The sequence below is a fragment of the Pan paniscus genome, chromosome 1, assembly GCF_029289425.2.
Source record: "Pan paniscus chromosome 1, NHGRI_mPanPan1-v2.0_pri, whole genome shotgun sequence".
In the NCBI taxonomy this organism is placed as follows: Eukaryota; Metazoa; Chordata; class Mammalia; order Primates; family Hominidae; genus Pan; species Pan paniscus.
This window is the reverse complement of record NC_073249.2, coordinates 7384849-7401461: the sequence shown is the minus strand read 5'-3', so window position 1 is coordinate 7401461 and position 16613 is coordinate 7384849. Positions and strand designations below refer to the sequence as shown.

Below are 16613 nucleotides of genomic sequence, written 5' to 3'. Positions count from 1 at the left end.
CACCCATCACCTGGGAAAAGCTGAGGAGTACGTCTCTCTGCTGTCAGCTCCACTAACTCTGACTGCCCAAGTCCCAAGGTAGCAGGAAATCTGGACAAGGAGATTGTCCTCTGCATAACCCAGCAATGTATGAGAACACGATAATGTCTTTTAATTGTTTGTGTGACTGTTTTCCTATAATGCCACAGAGTCCTTGAGGATAGGCACTATGATTATTCATTAAATATCCCCAGCTCCTACCACAGTGCTGGGTATATAGGGAGTATTTAATCAATGTTTAATGATGTTCCAACAAATACTGGGGGTGTGAGTGTTGCTAATGGGGAGAACCTGGTGTAGGGGAAGGAAAATAGTGCAGTGAAAACACTCTGGGTGTCGAGCAGGATTCGAGCTGAGGGATAAGAAATGGGGTAGGGTTAAAGGAGGAAAGGAAAAGACCTGTGGTTCACTGGAGTCTGAATCTGAGGTGACCACTATAAAAGCTCATGTGAGAAGAGAATTCTCTACTCTGAGCAATGACCTAGAAATAGGCATTCCACAACTGTACTGTTTATCATCCCTCTGGCCCCTTCTTCCAGGTCCCCCAAAGCAAATGAATGAAGTTAACAATAAAGAAAGTGTCTCCATCCATTTGAGCTGCTACAACGGAATACCATAGAGTGGGTGGTGTTTAAAAAAAAAGTTTATAGCAGATTTATTGATAATAACCAAAAACTGAAAAAAAAATTTTTTTCAACAGATGACTGGTTAGACAAACTGCAGTAGAACAATACGGTGGAATACTGTAGTTATTACAAGTAATACAAAGAAACAAGCTAGTTATATTTGCATCAGTTTGAATGAATCTGAAAGGCACTAACAAAAGACAAAAGCCAATCTTAAAAGGTCACGTATTCCATTTCAGTTCTTTTTTTTTTTTTTTTGAGATGGAGTCTTGCTTTGTTACCCAGGCTGGAGTGCAGGGGCGCAGGGTCTCGGCTCACTGCAACCTCCGCCTCCTGGGTTCAAGTGATTCTCCTGCCTCAGCCTTCTGAGTAGCTGGGACTACAGGTGCCTGCCACCATGCCCAGCTAATTTTTGTATTTTTAGTAGAGACAGGGTTTTGCTATGTTGCCCAGGCTGGTCTCGGAACTCCTGACCTCAAATGATCTGCCCGCTTTGGCATCCCAAAGTGCTGAGATTACAGGCGTGAGCCACCGCACCCAGCCAATAACATTCTTAAAATAACAAAGTAAGATGTCTTCAAAATGACAAACTTTTAGATAAGTAAAACAGAACAGCTTAGTGATTACCAAATAGTGACGGCGGTGGTGGTGGTGACTATGAAGGTTAGCACAAGGAAGTTCCTGTGGATTGATGGAACATTTCTGTATATTGGTTGTGCAAATTTATACACACGGTAAAATTGTGAAGAACTAAACGCATACACACACGAGTGCACGTAAAAAACTGGTAAAATCTGGACAAGGTCTGTAGTCTAGTTAATGGGATTTTCTAATGTCAATTTGCTTGTTTTAGGATTATACCGTAGTCACATGGGCTGTAAGCAATGGGGGAAGTTGGGAAAAGGTACACAGGACTCTACTATTTTTGCAACTTTCTGTTTCTTTTTATTTTTCAAAGTTCAAAACAATGTAGAAAGTTAACAAATTTTGCCAAACACTGAAACACTGATACAAATCTTTAAATTTGTACATTAGTTGAGGTCTCAAATGTCGTGTATCAGATTAATTAAAATGCTTTAAGCACTATCAGAATTGGAGCTGACAGTGTCTCCTTGGTACGTAGTAAGATGGAAAGAGTGTTGGGCCCTTACTGACATCTGGAAAAAAAGCAAGCTGATCTATGAAATCAGAACTTTTCTTGAACCTATGCGAGAATCGATGTTGCAGGCAAATAGCCTGAAATCGAAGGAAAGACACAGGAAGGAAAGACTTCCTGGGAAAGACAGGCACTTCCGGGGAAGGCAGGACACAATTACTGGCTTACCTAGGGCAGTGATGAGAAGGAAATTGGGCTGGCATTCAGGTGGGTGAGAATGTAGTCAAATTTGTAAGAATTGCTGAGATCGGAGTGTAGGATAGCATGAGAGTACAGCGCTTCTAAAAGCCAGAAACACAAAGGGAGTGTGCGTCCATTCCCACGCTCCTCACAGAGCTCGTCACGTCACACAGTGCTGGCCTCCCTCATGGTGCAGATGTTGGGGAGAGGAACAGCCAACACTGTGGAGCCACAGAAAGTCCCACCAGCATCCGTCTTACCGACAAAGCAAAAGCCTAAGCCACTGAGGGAAGGGCAGCAAACCCTCCTGCTGATACTGTAGATGAAGACCTATTGTAAGGGAGAAAAAGCTGAGCAAATTCTTCTCTACCTCTTGAGGGGAGACAGGAAAACCTCCTGGGCTCAGACCATTTGACATGCCTTACCACTCAGGGCGGGAGGACTGGGGGTTTTTCAACAACAGAAATTGATTTCTCTCAGTTCCGGAGGCTGGGAAGTTCGAGATCAAGGCGCTGGCAGATCTGGTGTCTGGCAAGGGCCCGCCTCCTGGTTTATAGATGGGGCCTTCTCACTGTGTTCTCACATGACAAAGGGGCAAGGCAGATCCTTGGGGCCCATTTTGTTACTTTTCTTTTTTTGTCTGAGCCACAGCAGATCTCAATTTGGGGCCTTTTTTATAAAGGCACTAATCCCATTCATGAGGGTTCTACCCCCATGACCTAATGATCTCCAAACACCATCACGTTGAGGATTAGGTTTCAAACAGAAAGTATAATTTTAAGTGTAAGAAAAACACTCGGCCGGGCACGGTGGCTCCTGCCTGTAATCCCAGCACTTTGGGAGGCCGAGGAGGGCAGATCATGAGGTCAGGAGATCGAAACCATTCTGGCTAACATGGTGAAACCTCGTCTCTACTAAAAATACAGAAAAATTAGCAGGGTGTGGTGGCGGGCGCCTGTAGTCCCAGCTACTCTGGAGGCTGAGGCAGGAGAATGGTGTGAACCCAGGAGGCGGAGCTTGCAGTGAGCCGAGATCGCACCACTGCACTCCAGCCTGGGAGACAGAGCAAGACTCTTGTCTTAAAAAAAAAAAAAAAGAAAGAAAGAAAGAAAGAAAAAGAAAAGAAAAGAAAAGAAAAACACTCGACACTTTTCTTTCACTTTCCTCCCACGTAACCAACAAAACCACTCCAAGCTTGGCAGTTTCTTACCGGCTGGGATTCCCTCCAACTTTTTATTATCTAATAAGAGCTAAAGTCCTAAAACATGTCAGCACATTAGGAAATGTGACAGATTACTGGAATGATCTTTCACTGTGAATAATAGTCGTGGCATGGTAGCGAATATTCCCATGTTCGGGACTGGGTGTTTAGCACACTGAGAAGCGTTGGGAGAATAACAACAGAAGAGACTCACTTTAGAGCAAAAGCTTAGTAGGAGAGCCTGAGGGTAGATTTCAAGGCGTTGCCTGGTCCTGTTTATTTATTTATTTTTTTCAGCCTGTGACAAATCAAGGCATACAGGAATAAATTTCATGCACAGCAAGCCTGGGAAGACTCACCCATCTGAGTAGGGAATAAATATAGGATAAATTGTTGGCAGAAAGCTTTCGATCGGATGAATTTTCTCTGAGCGAAAAGCCAAGCTTTCTCTAAGTCATTTTTACCCGCATAGTCTTTTTCTCTGTATGCTCAGGAACAGTCAGAATCTGGGACTTTGGCAGTGGGCAGGAGATGAAGGTGTTGCCGGAGGGGAAAGACTGGAAGGAGGACGAGCACTGCCTACGACGCCTCATTTTCCTCAAAGCCCAAGAAAAACACCAGCAGCTGGTCCTGGCCTTGGAGCGCAACGGGACTATCAAAATGATCCAGGTTTACAATCCCACTTCATATTCGTACTGCAGGTGCCCTTTTTGGGAAAATCAAATGAGTCAGTGGATAATCCCCACCATGTAACCCCGCTCTTGGTAGCCAGCTGAAGATGGTATTTATCCTCAGCCTTCCCGTGATGCTCCTCATTAACTTTGCCCAGGTTTAAGCAAAGAGCAAAAAACAATCGCTGCCCAGCCACCGCATGCTGCCCATCAAGCTTCCGCTGAAGGGTTAGTCAGGGTCTCCTAAGGCAGGTGTCAGGAAGGCTAAATTTAAACTCAGCTGCCACCTCTGACATGCTTTATACGCTCATATGGGAATAATTCACTGGCAGAACTGCTTTCCAGCAGGCTCTGTCCCTTATAACGCATAATGCATTCAGGAATGCTCAAGTCACTTTTCCAGTTTGTCACCAAAATCGCTTTGTTTATTTTAAGGTTAATGACGCAATCTGCTCAGGGCTGTTTGGGGAGGATTGAGGTAGGCTCATTTATTTTTCCTATGACTCTATTACCACCTCAGAATGCTAATGCCCTCTTCAAATTTATAATGAAGACTAGATCATTTATCCTGGCTATTGAGCGGATCTCACCCCATCACCTCGAACTCAAGGACTCATTGCCTTTATTATTCCCCTTTTGAAAGCTAAGATCAGAAAAGAAAAGTCTTGTATAGCACAGCAATCATGAAGCACCAGCTTAAGATAACTGATGACCTAAGAATGGGAAAAAAGGAGTGAAAAACCTCCCTGATGTAATATACTCTTCTCTTGTCTGAGTAATCCAAAATGGCACTGTAGAAAGGAATTTCTTAGTAATAATACACTCTACAATGAACGAAATGTTGACTTTTGCTTTACAAAGTGCCATTGTTCATCAGGATGCCCTTCCTACCAGACAATGTCTGTTGTCACAAATGCTCCTTTTTTAAGGGCTGCAAAAAGTAGCATGGAACTATTCACTCACCAAAATTGTTTTTAGTTCTACTGTAGCATTTTTCACATTGATTATTCTGGTTCTGCATTTAGAACCTGCAGATTGATCTTGGTAGGAACTGAAAACCTCTCTTATTTATATTTGTATTCTTGGCCATGCCCAGAGTAGGTGCTCATTAAGGATTAAAATAATTTTAAAAATAAATAGAGAAAGAACCTCTTCTAAAGTAGACAATAGTAAATTTATGAGGGGTATTTGGAGAACTTTTATTAATGTTGGAGCGGGCAGCTTTATAATATAATGTTGAAAGTATCCTTATTTACTTATTATTATTAGTGTATTACTATTATTTACTTTATTATTATATCTGCCTATTTGAAATAAAATAATTTGATTTACATACTTATTTTCTAGAATACTTTCATTCATTCATTTTTTTCAATGACCAGTTACCAAATATTTGCCATGTTCCAGAAGGATATTCCCTTTCACCATGAAATGCATAATTTAATAAGGGGGCAGTGATCCACCTACTACAAGTGTTGTGAGTGCTTTCATAAAGTGTCTCAGAAGCTTGTATGGTGGGATGGTTGTCAGACTAATCTGGTAGCCAGGCCATTTTTTTTTTCCAACTAAAAAGGGAACAAGCTTTATAATAAATTTCTTTCCCTAAACTCCAAACCCCATTTCTCTGTTTGCCCAGAAACTGGAAGGTGGGCAGGTGGAAGTTGGAGCTGAGAGTGGAATGGAGGAAAGATAAACCCAACCTCTATCTCTCTATCTTCCTAGATTCCCAGCTGCCTTAAAAACAAAAACAAAAACAAAAAAACAAACACCCCCATCCCCGCTCCACAAAACCAAAAAGCCAAAACCTGCTTCAGTGATCACATTCAGTTATTCAGGAAACATCGCTGATGCATTATGAGCTGAGAAGGGTCTCCAAAGTATCATGTACTTTTAAATGTGTTCAGACAGTCCTTAACGGCTTAAATATAATATCTCTCTTACACTTCTGTTCTTGGTTTTATTTTCTCAAGTCTCAGAAAAAACGCTTGTGCAACTGCCTGCTCTGGGCACAAATCATCACTGTGCTGAATATTCTGGGCATGATTTCCTAGCCACGTAACAAGAGGGCAGACTGTAAATTGACTGGTCTATTAATACAACTTCATAGAAAACAAGAGAAGAAAACAACAATTCTTCTCATAATCTCAGTTTTAAGGGGAAAGAATTGCATTCTGCCTATATGAAACCTTTGGCAAATTTGAGAAAAATTTGCCCCCAAGCCATTGTTGACAAAACCATAGGTTGGTGAGAGATTACTGTTCTAACATAATAAACAAAGCACTATGGGGGTTCCAGGAAGATGATTAATTGACCCCAAAATCATTCAAATTCTAAAGACCCACTTACTTCCCTTCCCTTTAACCACAGTGCTTTATGAATCTACTCATATAGCTGTATTTCTGTGTCCTTTAAAGTAAATGATCTTTCTTTATGAAGCAATTAACATAATAATGCTCTTAGCATTATATGAACTGCTGTTTTCCTAGATAATCAATTCCTAAAGACCTACCAGCCAATTCCAATATAACATAAAAGATTTCACCAATTAGAGATGAAATGTAGAAAATAAGGGTAACTTTTCACAAAGCTACTTTTACTTCATTTAAATTTTAAGATTATATCTTTCCTACTGTTTTATATTACTATAGACTTTCTTTTCATAAAATAATGGTAGTAGAGTTTCCCATCTCCTTCTCCCTCATGTCCTCACTTGGTAAAATTGAATGTTGGTAACTCTAGGTCAATCTTCAAAAGGTGTTTTGTAAATTCTGCTGCTCTGTGAATTCAGAAAGTCTGAGAGCCACTGTCATAGGAGATTCCATTGAAACCGGTTAAACCTATTAAAAACCACTGTTGGGCTGGATATAGTGGCTCATGCCTGTGATCTCAGCACTTTGGGAGACCAAGGCAGGAGGATAGCTTGAGGTTAGGAGTTTGAGACCAGCCTGGGCAACATAGTGAGACACCATCTCTACCAAAAAATGTAAAAATTAGCCAGGCATGGTGTCACACACCTGTAGTCTCAGCTACTTGGGGAGCTGAGGTGGGAGAATTGCTTGATCCTGGGAAGTCAAGGCTGCAGTGAGCCATGATTGCACCACTGCACTCCAGCCTGGGCGACAGAGCAAGACTCTGTCTCAAAAAGACACACACACAAAAAAAACAAACCACTGTCAATAACTCATACCACCAGGTGGGCACATAAATCTAACTACGCTATTACTCAGTGTCAATATCTGGTCACTCTTGAGATATTGCTGAGATTCATTCCTTCTATCCCACAATGGCACAAACTCTAAACAAAGAATCCACCAGTACGTAGGAGTACTATGGGCCCATACTTTTAAATTAACATGGATATGAAGTAACAGAGGCCTTAGGGCAACACCTAAAATCAAAGCTTTAAAAAATGGAAGGACTTTTATCCATCAACTAGCTAAAGCCCTCATTTTGCAAATAAGAAAAATAGGGCCAAAGAAGGTATGTACCTTGCCCGAGGTCCCACAAGAACTAAGACTAGAAACTGGCTGTCTGCACTCCTAGACCAATATTCTCTCCACTTTTCCACAGCTGCTTTTCAACACAGAAAGAGTCCTGTTCTGCAAGCAAAATAATTGACCTTAAAATTTTGACTTTTATTCTCATATAACAATTCAAAAATTAAAAATTAATGGCCTCTCATCAATAATAACCAGTTAGAAAATATAAATATGGCCCAGCATGGTGGCTCACGCCTGTAATCTCAGCAGTTTGGAAGGCCAAGGCAGGCAGATTGCTTGAGGCCAGGAGTTCAAGACCATCCTGGCCAATATGGCAAAACTCCATCTCTACAAAAAATACAAAAATTAGCCTGGTGTAGTGGTGCATGCCTGTAGTCCCACCTACCTGGGAGACTGAGGTGGGAGGATCACCTGAGCCTGGAAGGCAGAGATTGCAGTGAGCCAAAATAGCACCACTACACTCCCGACTGGGCGACAGAGCAAGGCACTGTCACACACACTCACGAAAGAAAACATAAAGATAGTACAGGTGGAATAAATGATCACATCACAATAGCAAACAAAAGTATAAGGTACCTAAAATAAACGTAGCAAGAACCATGCAAAAGTTTTGTGGAAATAAATCTTAAAGGATGTGAAAAGAATCTGAATAAATGGAGAGATATACCACATCCACAGATGGGATATGGCAAAGGTATCATTATTACATTCAAATTAAAAATAAAAGCTCGTCTAAAAAAACAAAGTGAAAAGACAAGTCACAGACCATGAAAAGACCATTGCACTCTAGCTAACTGAAGAAGGGTTAGGAACCAGGATATATAAAGAAACCCCCAAAATGCAGAAAAAAAACTGCACAAATTAGAAAAATGAACAAAGGACAGGTAAGGAAATCCAGATGGCTCGCAGACACATGAAAAAATGTTCAACTCACAACACTCAGGGAAATATGATTAATGTAACTAATATGTTTAAAAATTAGTTTTATTGTTTTTTAAATTTTTTAAATAGTGGTAAATAGTTTTCATTTTTAGTATCTTTTTTTATATACTTTGAGGTCTGGGATACATGTGCAGAACGTGCAGGGTTTTTTTTCCTTTTTTTCTTTCTTTTTTTTTTTTTTTTGAGATGGAGTCTCGCTCTGTCACCAGGCTGGAGTGCAGTGGCATGATCATGGCTCATTGCAACCTCTGCCTCCTGGGTTCAAGCGATTCTCCTGCCTCAGCCTCCCGAGTAGCTGGGACTACAGGCACATGCTACCACGCCCAGCTAATTTTTGTATTTTTAGTAGAGACGGGGTTTCACCATGTTGGCCAGGATAGTCTCAATCTCTTGACCTCGTGATCCGCTGGCCTCAGCCTCCGAAAGTGCTGGAATTACAGGCGTCAGCCACCTCGCCTGGCCCGTGCAGGTTTGTTACACAGGTATACACGTGCCATGGTGGTTTGCTGCACCCATCAACCCGTCATCTACATTAGGTATTTCTCCTAACACCATCGCTCCCCTATCCCCCCACCCCCTGACAGGCCCCAGTGTGTGATGTTCCCCTCCCTGTGTCCATGTGTTCTCATTGTTCAACTCCCACTTATGAGTGGGAACATGCGGTGTTTGGTTTTCTGTTCCTGTGTTGTTTGCTGAGAATAATGGTTTCCAGCTTCATCCATAACCCTGCAAAGGACATGAACTCATTCTTTTTTTATGGCTGCACAGTATTCCATGTTGTATATGTGCCACAGTTTCTTTATCCAGTCTATCATTGATGGCCATTTAGGTTGGTTCCAAGTCTTTGCTATTGTGAATAGTGCTGCAATAAACATACGTGTGCATGTGTCTTTATGGTAGAATGATTTATAATCCTTTGGGTATATACCCAGTAATAGGATTGCTCGGTCTAATGGTATTTCTGGTTCTAGATCCCTGAGGAATTGCCACACTGTCTTCCACAATGGTTGAACTAGTTTACACTCCCACCAACAGTGTAAAAGCATTCCTAGTTCTCCATATCCTCTCCAGCATCTGTTGTTTCCTGACTTTTTAATGATTGCCATCTAACTGGCATGAGATGGTGTCTCATCGTGGTTTTGATTTGCATTTCTCTAACGACCAGTGATGATGAGCTTTTTTTCATATGTTTGTTGGCCGCACAAATGTCTTCTTTTGAGAAGTGTCTGTTCATATCCTTCACCCACTTTTTAATGGGGTTGTTTTTTTCTTGTAAATTTGTTTAAGTTCTTTGTAGATTCTGCATATTACCCCTTTGTCAGATAGATTGCAAAATTTTCTCCCATTCTGTAGATTGCCTGTTCACTCTGATGATAGTTTCTTTTGCTGTGCAGAAGCTCTTTAGTTTAATTAGATCTTATTTGTCAATTTTGGCTTTTGTTGCCATTGCTTTTGGTGTTTTAGTCATGAAGTCTTTGCCCATGCCTATGTCCTGAATGGTATTGCCTAGGTTTTCTTCTAGGGTTTTTTATGGTTTTAGGTCTTACATTTAAGTCTTTAATCCATCTTGAATTAATTTTTGTATAAGGTGTAAGGAAGAGGTCCAGTTTCAGTTTTCTGCATATATGGCTAGCCAGTTTTCCCAACACCATTTATTAAATAGGGAATCCTTTCCCCATTGCTTGTTTTTGTCAGGTTTGTCAAAGGTCAGATGGTTGTAGATGTGTGGCATTATTTCTGAGGCCTCTGTTCTGATCCATTGGTCTATATGTCTGTTTTGGTACTAGTACCATGCTGTTTTAGTTACTGTAGCCTTGTAGTATAGTTCAAAGTCAGGGAGTGTGATGCCTCCAGCTTTGTTCTTTTTGCTTAGGATTTTCACGGCTATATGGGCTCTTTTTTGGTTCCATATGAAATTTAAAGTAGTTGTTTCTAATTCTGTGAAGAAAGTCAATGGTAGTTTGATGGGGATAACATTGAATCTATAAATTACTTTGGTTAGTATGGCCATTTTCACGATATTGATCTTCCTATCCATGAGCATGGGATGTTTTTTCATTTGTTTGTGTCCTCTCTTATTTCCTTGAGCAGTGGTTTATAGTTCTCCTTGAAGAGGTCCTTCACATCCCTTGTAAGTTGTATTCCTATATATTTAATTCTCTTCGTAGTAACTGTGAATGGGACTTCACTCATGATTTGGTTCTCTGTTTGTCTATTGTTGGTGTATAGGAATGCTTGTGATTTTTGCACATTTATTTTGTATCCTGAGACTTTGCTGAAGTTGCTTAAGGAGATTTTGGGCTGAAACGATGGGGTTTTCTAAATATACAATCATGTCGTCTGCAAACAGAGACAATTTGACTTCCTGTCTTCCTATTTGAAAGGGTATTAAAAATTAGTTTTAAAGGGTCCCATTTCATATTCATTGGGCAAAACAACTAAGAAAATCAAATAATACCAAGTGTTAGCAAGAATATGAAGAAAGGGAAACTCTCCTCTACTCCTGGTGAGAGTGAACATAGCTAAACACTACCTAGAGAAGTGGTTTGGTGATAGCTAGAAAAGTTGAAGATGTGCATATCTTATAGTTAGGTCATTTTACCCCAGATATATGCTCTAGAAACTGTGCCACCTGTCTGTAAAGGAAAGCAGTACCAAATTGGCATCCTGAACATCCGTCAGTAGGGGAATGGACAAATAAATTGTAGTATGTTTATATTATACGATAAAGCAGTTAAAAATAAATGAACTGGAGTTCCATGAAATAACTTGTATAAATCTCAAAAACATCCTATTGAGTGAAATAAGAAAGTTGAAGAAGAATCCATAGAGTTGGACAGCATTCATAAAATGGCTTAAAGTCTGAAAGCACTATCATATATATGTAGAAAGTATATGTATATATATGTAGAAATGTTAAAACTTTCATGACTAACATCATATTCACATTACTGGTTACTCTAGGGAGGGAAGAAAGAGGAATTATATTAATAAGCAAGGAATAGATGGGGCTGAAGATTTGGTAAAGCTAGATGGTAGATACATCATTGTAGGTTCTATTTTCTCTATCTCTTTAAAACAGTTCAAAATAAAATAATTGAACTTTTCATGTGCTCACTGGACTTCTGTTAAAGGGTAAGGAAGATGATATCTACCTCATGGTGATCTGGGAGCTGCCTGATGTTGTGCCTTTCCTACAAGATGGGAAACATGCTGTGCATCTGAGAATGTCTACTAGAGATAGGAACATGGCTATTCCTTTCCCAGATGTCGAGTTGATAGTTGAGAGGAACTTTTCTCAACCTACTGATGTAAGTTTCCTCTCTTGGTTTCTTTTTAACTTTTGCTTTTTGTTATGGAAATTTACAAACATATATAAAGGTACAGAAAATAATACAAAGAGCTTCTATGTGTTATCACTCAGCTTCGAGAACTTTCTGTATATGGCCAAACTTACTCTTTATTTCCACCTCTTCACCATGACCACCACCAATGGATTTGTTTTTGTTTTTGTTTTTTTGAGACAGGGTTCTGCTCTGTTGCCCATGCTACCAACACCTGGGCTCAAGTGACCCTCCTGCCTCAGCCCCCCAGAACGCTGGAATTACAGGCATAAGACACCGTGCCTGGCCCACCAATGGATTTTGAAGCAAATCTCAAACATTGTGTCATTTCATCCCTTTATATTTCAGTATATATCTCTAAACAATAATGACTATTTCAAAAACAATACCATTATTTTCTAAAATATATTAAAAATAATTTGTAAGAAGTTGTTAATCTCATCACATATTCATTCAGTGTTCAAATTTTCCAGATATCCTTATAATTTCTTTCTTAAGGTTGGTTTCAACAACCAAGATCCAAACAAGGTTTATTTGTTGCATTTGGTTGGAAAAATCTGTTAAATATCTTTTTTTTCTCTCCTTGCAATTTATGTCCTGAAGAAACTGGACAGTTGACGCCATAGTTTTCCACTTTCTGGATTTTGCTGATTGCACCCTCATGGTGTTATTTAAGAAGTTCCGCTGTACTTCCTGCAATCTGGTAGTTAAATCTGGTGGCTTAATTGACTACAACATTGATTTTTTTTTTCTTTAGCAAGACATCTTCATAGGTGCTGTCCTGTATTCCATCAAGATTCTCATAATGACCAGTTGTCTTTTTTTTTTGTATCTCAGCAGCCATTGATGATCACTACATAGGCCTATTATTTTCATTCAAAGTCGCCATGCTGCCTTTCTGCTTCATTTATTACTGGAACGTGTGTAAAGAAAACCTCTCCTTTATCAAATATTTGGTTACATTGGGGTACAGTTTATATAGAAAAGCAAACTAATTGATGATTTGCTCCTTATATTTATCAGTTTTAAAGTGAAGAATAGGTTTCCTAGCATCTTCCAAAGGTGGTCTGTGAATTTTGTTTACTTAATATCATTATTGACTCACAAATTTAAATGCTCTTGATGTGTTTCAGTCAATTTAATTTGTTATTATTATTATTGATGCCCAAACTGTCCCATCTGAAGCTGGTTGGAGCCTCTTCAGGCTCCTGAGTTCCTCTGATGTGACCTCAGACGTTCTGGATAGCTTCCAGGTATGACAAGATGATCCAGGCTCATCTTGTACATTTCTTTCCAGATCTAAAATCCACTGTTTCTCCAATATATTCTACTTCTTTTTAGTGGGAAATAGTATTTTAAAAAACCACTACCACTAGGTTGGTTCTTATTTTTAGACTTTTTCAATAGACAGCTAAGAAAAAACATTAAGAGAAAATGCACTACTGTTTTACACTGATATTCCCAATTCAAATGTAAGGTTATATGGCTTTTACTAATTTTATTTTATTTTATATCTTTCGGAAAATTTTGATTTCTAATGATACAAGCATCATTACTTATTTGCTTTATGCTATTATTTATATAATGTATTCTTCTACATAATATACAGGTTATGTCATTTTATATGCTATCATTGTACATTACATTATATTCTAGTTTCAGAAAACAATAAAATTACTAGGAACATGATACCTGACACAGCTCAAAATCTTCCTTTTTTTGCAGTTCTTTTTGTCCTTAGGGTATATAGCATGTGGAATGTACTGTCAAATTACTGTGCTTTAAAATTGCTTAAAATAATTCCTTGTACCACCAACTCTATATACAGTTAAGTTTGCTTCATTTTTAAAATGTATTGTGTTCTTAAAATTCAGTTTTGTTTTATTGTTATGTAAAACATTTATATATTTCTAAGATCAAATTACAAAACAAGTTCTATTCTGAGCTACAGAACAAAGTCTATTGTATTCCTGTCCTTTCCACCTTGTTCCCTTCTTAACCTATAGTTAACTTTTTGTTTTTAAGTTTTTGGTTTATGTTTCCATGCTGTTTTTAAAAAATATAATCAAATACTTGGTTCCCTCTCCACCTTCTTAAGCAAATGATAGAATATTATTTACATCCTTGTATTCCTTGCTTTATTTAATAATCTATTCTGGAGACCATTATAAGCAGTATATAGAGATCTTCACCTTTCTTTTTTTTTAAATTGTGGTAACATACACGTAAAGTAATATTTACCACTTAGACTATTTTTAGGTGCACAGTTAGGGACATTAAGTATATTCACATTGTTGCGCAACCTTCATCACCATCCATCTCCAGATGCTTTCATCTTGCAAAACTGAAACTCTATTTATTAAACAATAACTCCCAATTTCCCCTTCTCTCCAGCTCCTGGCAACCAGCGTTCTAATTTCCATCTCTACGAACTTACACTGAGGATCTCATATAAGCAGAAACATATGGTATTTCTCTTTTGTGACTGGTTTGTTTCACTTAGCGTGATGTCCTGAAGGTTCGTCTATGTAGCGTATGTCACAGCATCCTTCCTTTTAAAGGCTGAACATTATTCCATTGTTTGCACAGAACACATGTTGTTTACCCATTCATCCATCAATGGATACTTGGGTTGCTTTCACTTTTTTGCTATTAATAGAATGCTGCCATGAACATGGGTGTACATGTATTTCATTTTTCTTTTTGAAAATGCTATAGTATTTCATGTGAATAGATGTACCATTGTTTATTCAACTAGTCCCCTGTAGGTGGCCATTTGGGTTGTTTTTAATCTTTTCCAATTAAAAGTAGTGCTGCAACAAATAGCCATATATATATATATATATTTATATTTATATGAAAAAGACTTATGATTATTTCCAAGAAGTAGTTCCTGATAACCGGAAGCCTCATCTACACCCAGCTTCCCAGAACTTAGCATTGCCATGGCAAAGAAGGCCATACACAAAATGAAAACACTAATAAGAAGCTGGAAAAAATATGTGGAACTTATATCACAAAAGGACTAATATCCATAATATATCTTCCTAATATCTAATATACAGCAAACTTTTAAAACATTAGACGGAAAAGGACAACTTAGATAGAAAATTGACAAAAGATATGAAGAAATAGTCCAAGCATGTATTAGCAAGATGCTCCACTCACTCGTTATAAGATAAATGCAAATTAAAGTATATACATATACTCTACAAAATATATATATACTTTATTTTATATATATATATAGTGGGTTTCCATTTTTGACAGTGTGTCTTTGGGATAGATTCCAAGAAGAGGGATTGGTTGCTGGGTCAAAAAGTAAATGCTAATACAATCATCCTAGACATTATCAAACTCCTCTTCGCAGAAGTTACACAGCTCTGCACTGCCACTAATATGTGAGACTGCCTATTTCCCCACAGCCTTGCCAACAGTGTATATTATAGTCAAAACTTTTGAACTTTTTCAAACGTAGATGAGAAATCAAAACAAGTGCCTTTATACTTGAACAAGTGAGAGCAAAATGAGAAGACTTTTAAAAAGATAAAAACCTATGAAAAGAGAAAGTTGGAATTTTATTAACTGACATTGAAAAATCTAGTTAAAATTACATGATGTAAAAATAGTCAAACAATAATTGGCCAGAAAAAAATGAACAACCATTCTATGACCTTTAATATAGCCCCAAACTTACCCTTCTTGTTAAAATATAATTCGGTATACTTTAATTTGCATTTATCTTATAATGAGTGAGTGGAGCATCTTTTTAATACACATATGGACTATTTGTTCATATTTTTTGTCAATTTTTCTATCTAGGTTGTTCTTTTCCTTCTAATGTTTTAAAAGTTTGTTGTATATTAGATACATTAGAAATATATATATATGTATATATAGATAATTAGGAAGATATATTATGGATATTAGTCCTTTTTGAAAAACTTCTCGGTAGCATGTGATGCTGATAGCATTTTACCCACAGTAAAATTTCTTTCAAAAATTGGTGTTAATTCTCTTAAACCCTGCCTCTGCCCAATCATCTGAGTTTAGGTAATATCCTAAGTCCTTTGTTGTCATTTCAGCAATGTTCACAGCAGATTCCATCTCAAGAAACAACTTTCTTTGCTCATCCATGAGAAGCAACTCCTTATCCATTCAAGTTTTATCGTGAGATTGCAGCAAGTTACGCTTCGCTTCTAATTCTAGTTCTCTTGCTATTTCTACATCTTCAGTCACTTCCTCCACTGAAGTCTTGAACCCTTCCAAATATCTTTGAGGGTTAGAATCCTCTTCTTCCAAATTCCTGTCCATGTTGCTATTTTGACCTCCTCCCATGAATCACAAATGTCTTAATGGCATCTAGAATAGTGAATTCTTTCTGGAAAGTTTTCAATTTACTTTGAGCAACCAGATTTATCATAGGAATCACTATCTATGGCAGCTATAGCCTTACAAAATGTATTTCTTAAATAGTAAGACTTGAAGGTCAAAATTTCCCCTTGATCCATGGGCTGCAGAAGGAATACTGTATTCACCGGCATGAAAACAACATTCACGTTGTACATCTCCATCAGAGCTCCTGGGTGCATTTTCAATGAGCAGTAATATTTTGAAAGGAATCTTTTTTTTTCTGAGTAAAGTAGCTGTATATGTTGAATTCAACAACTTAATTTAACATCTCTTCAGAAAGCTATTTTTGTGATATGCTTACACCTCCTCAACAAGGCAGGCGCATGTGTGCACGTCTGAGGGATGAAGTGTTTGGGGCATATGTTTGAGGCTGAAGAATAGAGAATAAGAAAACTGTACCTTTTTGTTCCCATAAAAATTTAAACCAATTGTTTTTTAACGAGGATCTTCAGTAACTTTTTTGATTTACTCTAATATTAGAGTACTCTAATCAAACCTTTTGCACTTTTCAGCTTTTAGAGAGATAAGTGGTCAGACACTA

At 38.2% G+C, this 16613-nt stretch overlaps 1 protein-coding gene and 1 long non-coding RNA gene across 5 annotated transcripts in view; one reads left to right on the top strand and one right to left on the bottom strand.

Moving 5' to 3' along the window:
- Positions 1 to 16613, bottom strand: part of LOC117977605 (uncharacterized) — a 188754-nt gene that overhangs the window by 86756 nt on the left and 85385 nt on the right. The gene's annotated exons all lie outside the window — the stretch shown is intronic.
- The window catches only part of WDR64 (WD repeat domain 64), a 151341-nt gene that overhangs the window by 93362 nt on the left and 41366 nt on the right, over positions 1 to 16613 (top strand). For both annotated transcript variants that reach the window (XM_055097208.2, XM_034949821.4), the window contains exons 14-15: positions 3696 to 3871; positions 11450 to 11626. In XM_055097208.2, the coding sequence (XP_054953183.2) occupies positions 3696 to 3871; positions 11450 to 11626 (353 nt within the window). The remainder of the gene's footprint in view (positions 1 to 3695; positions 3872 to 11449; positions 11627 to 16613) is intronic.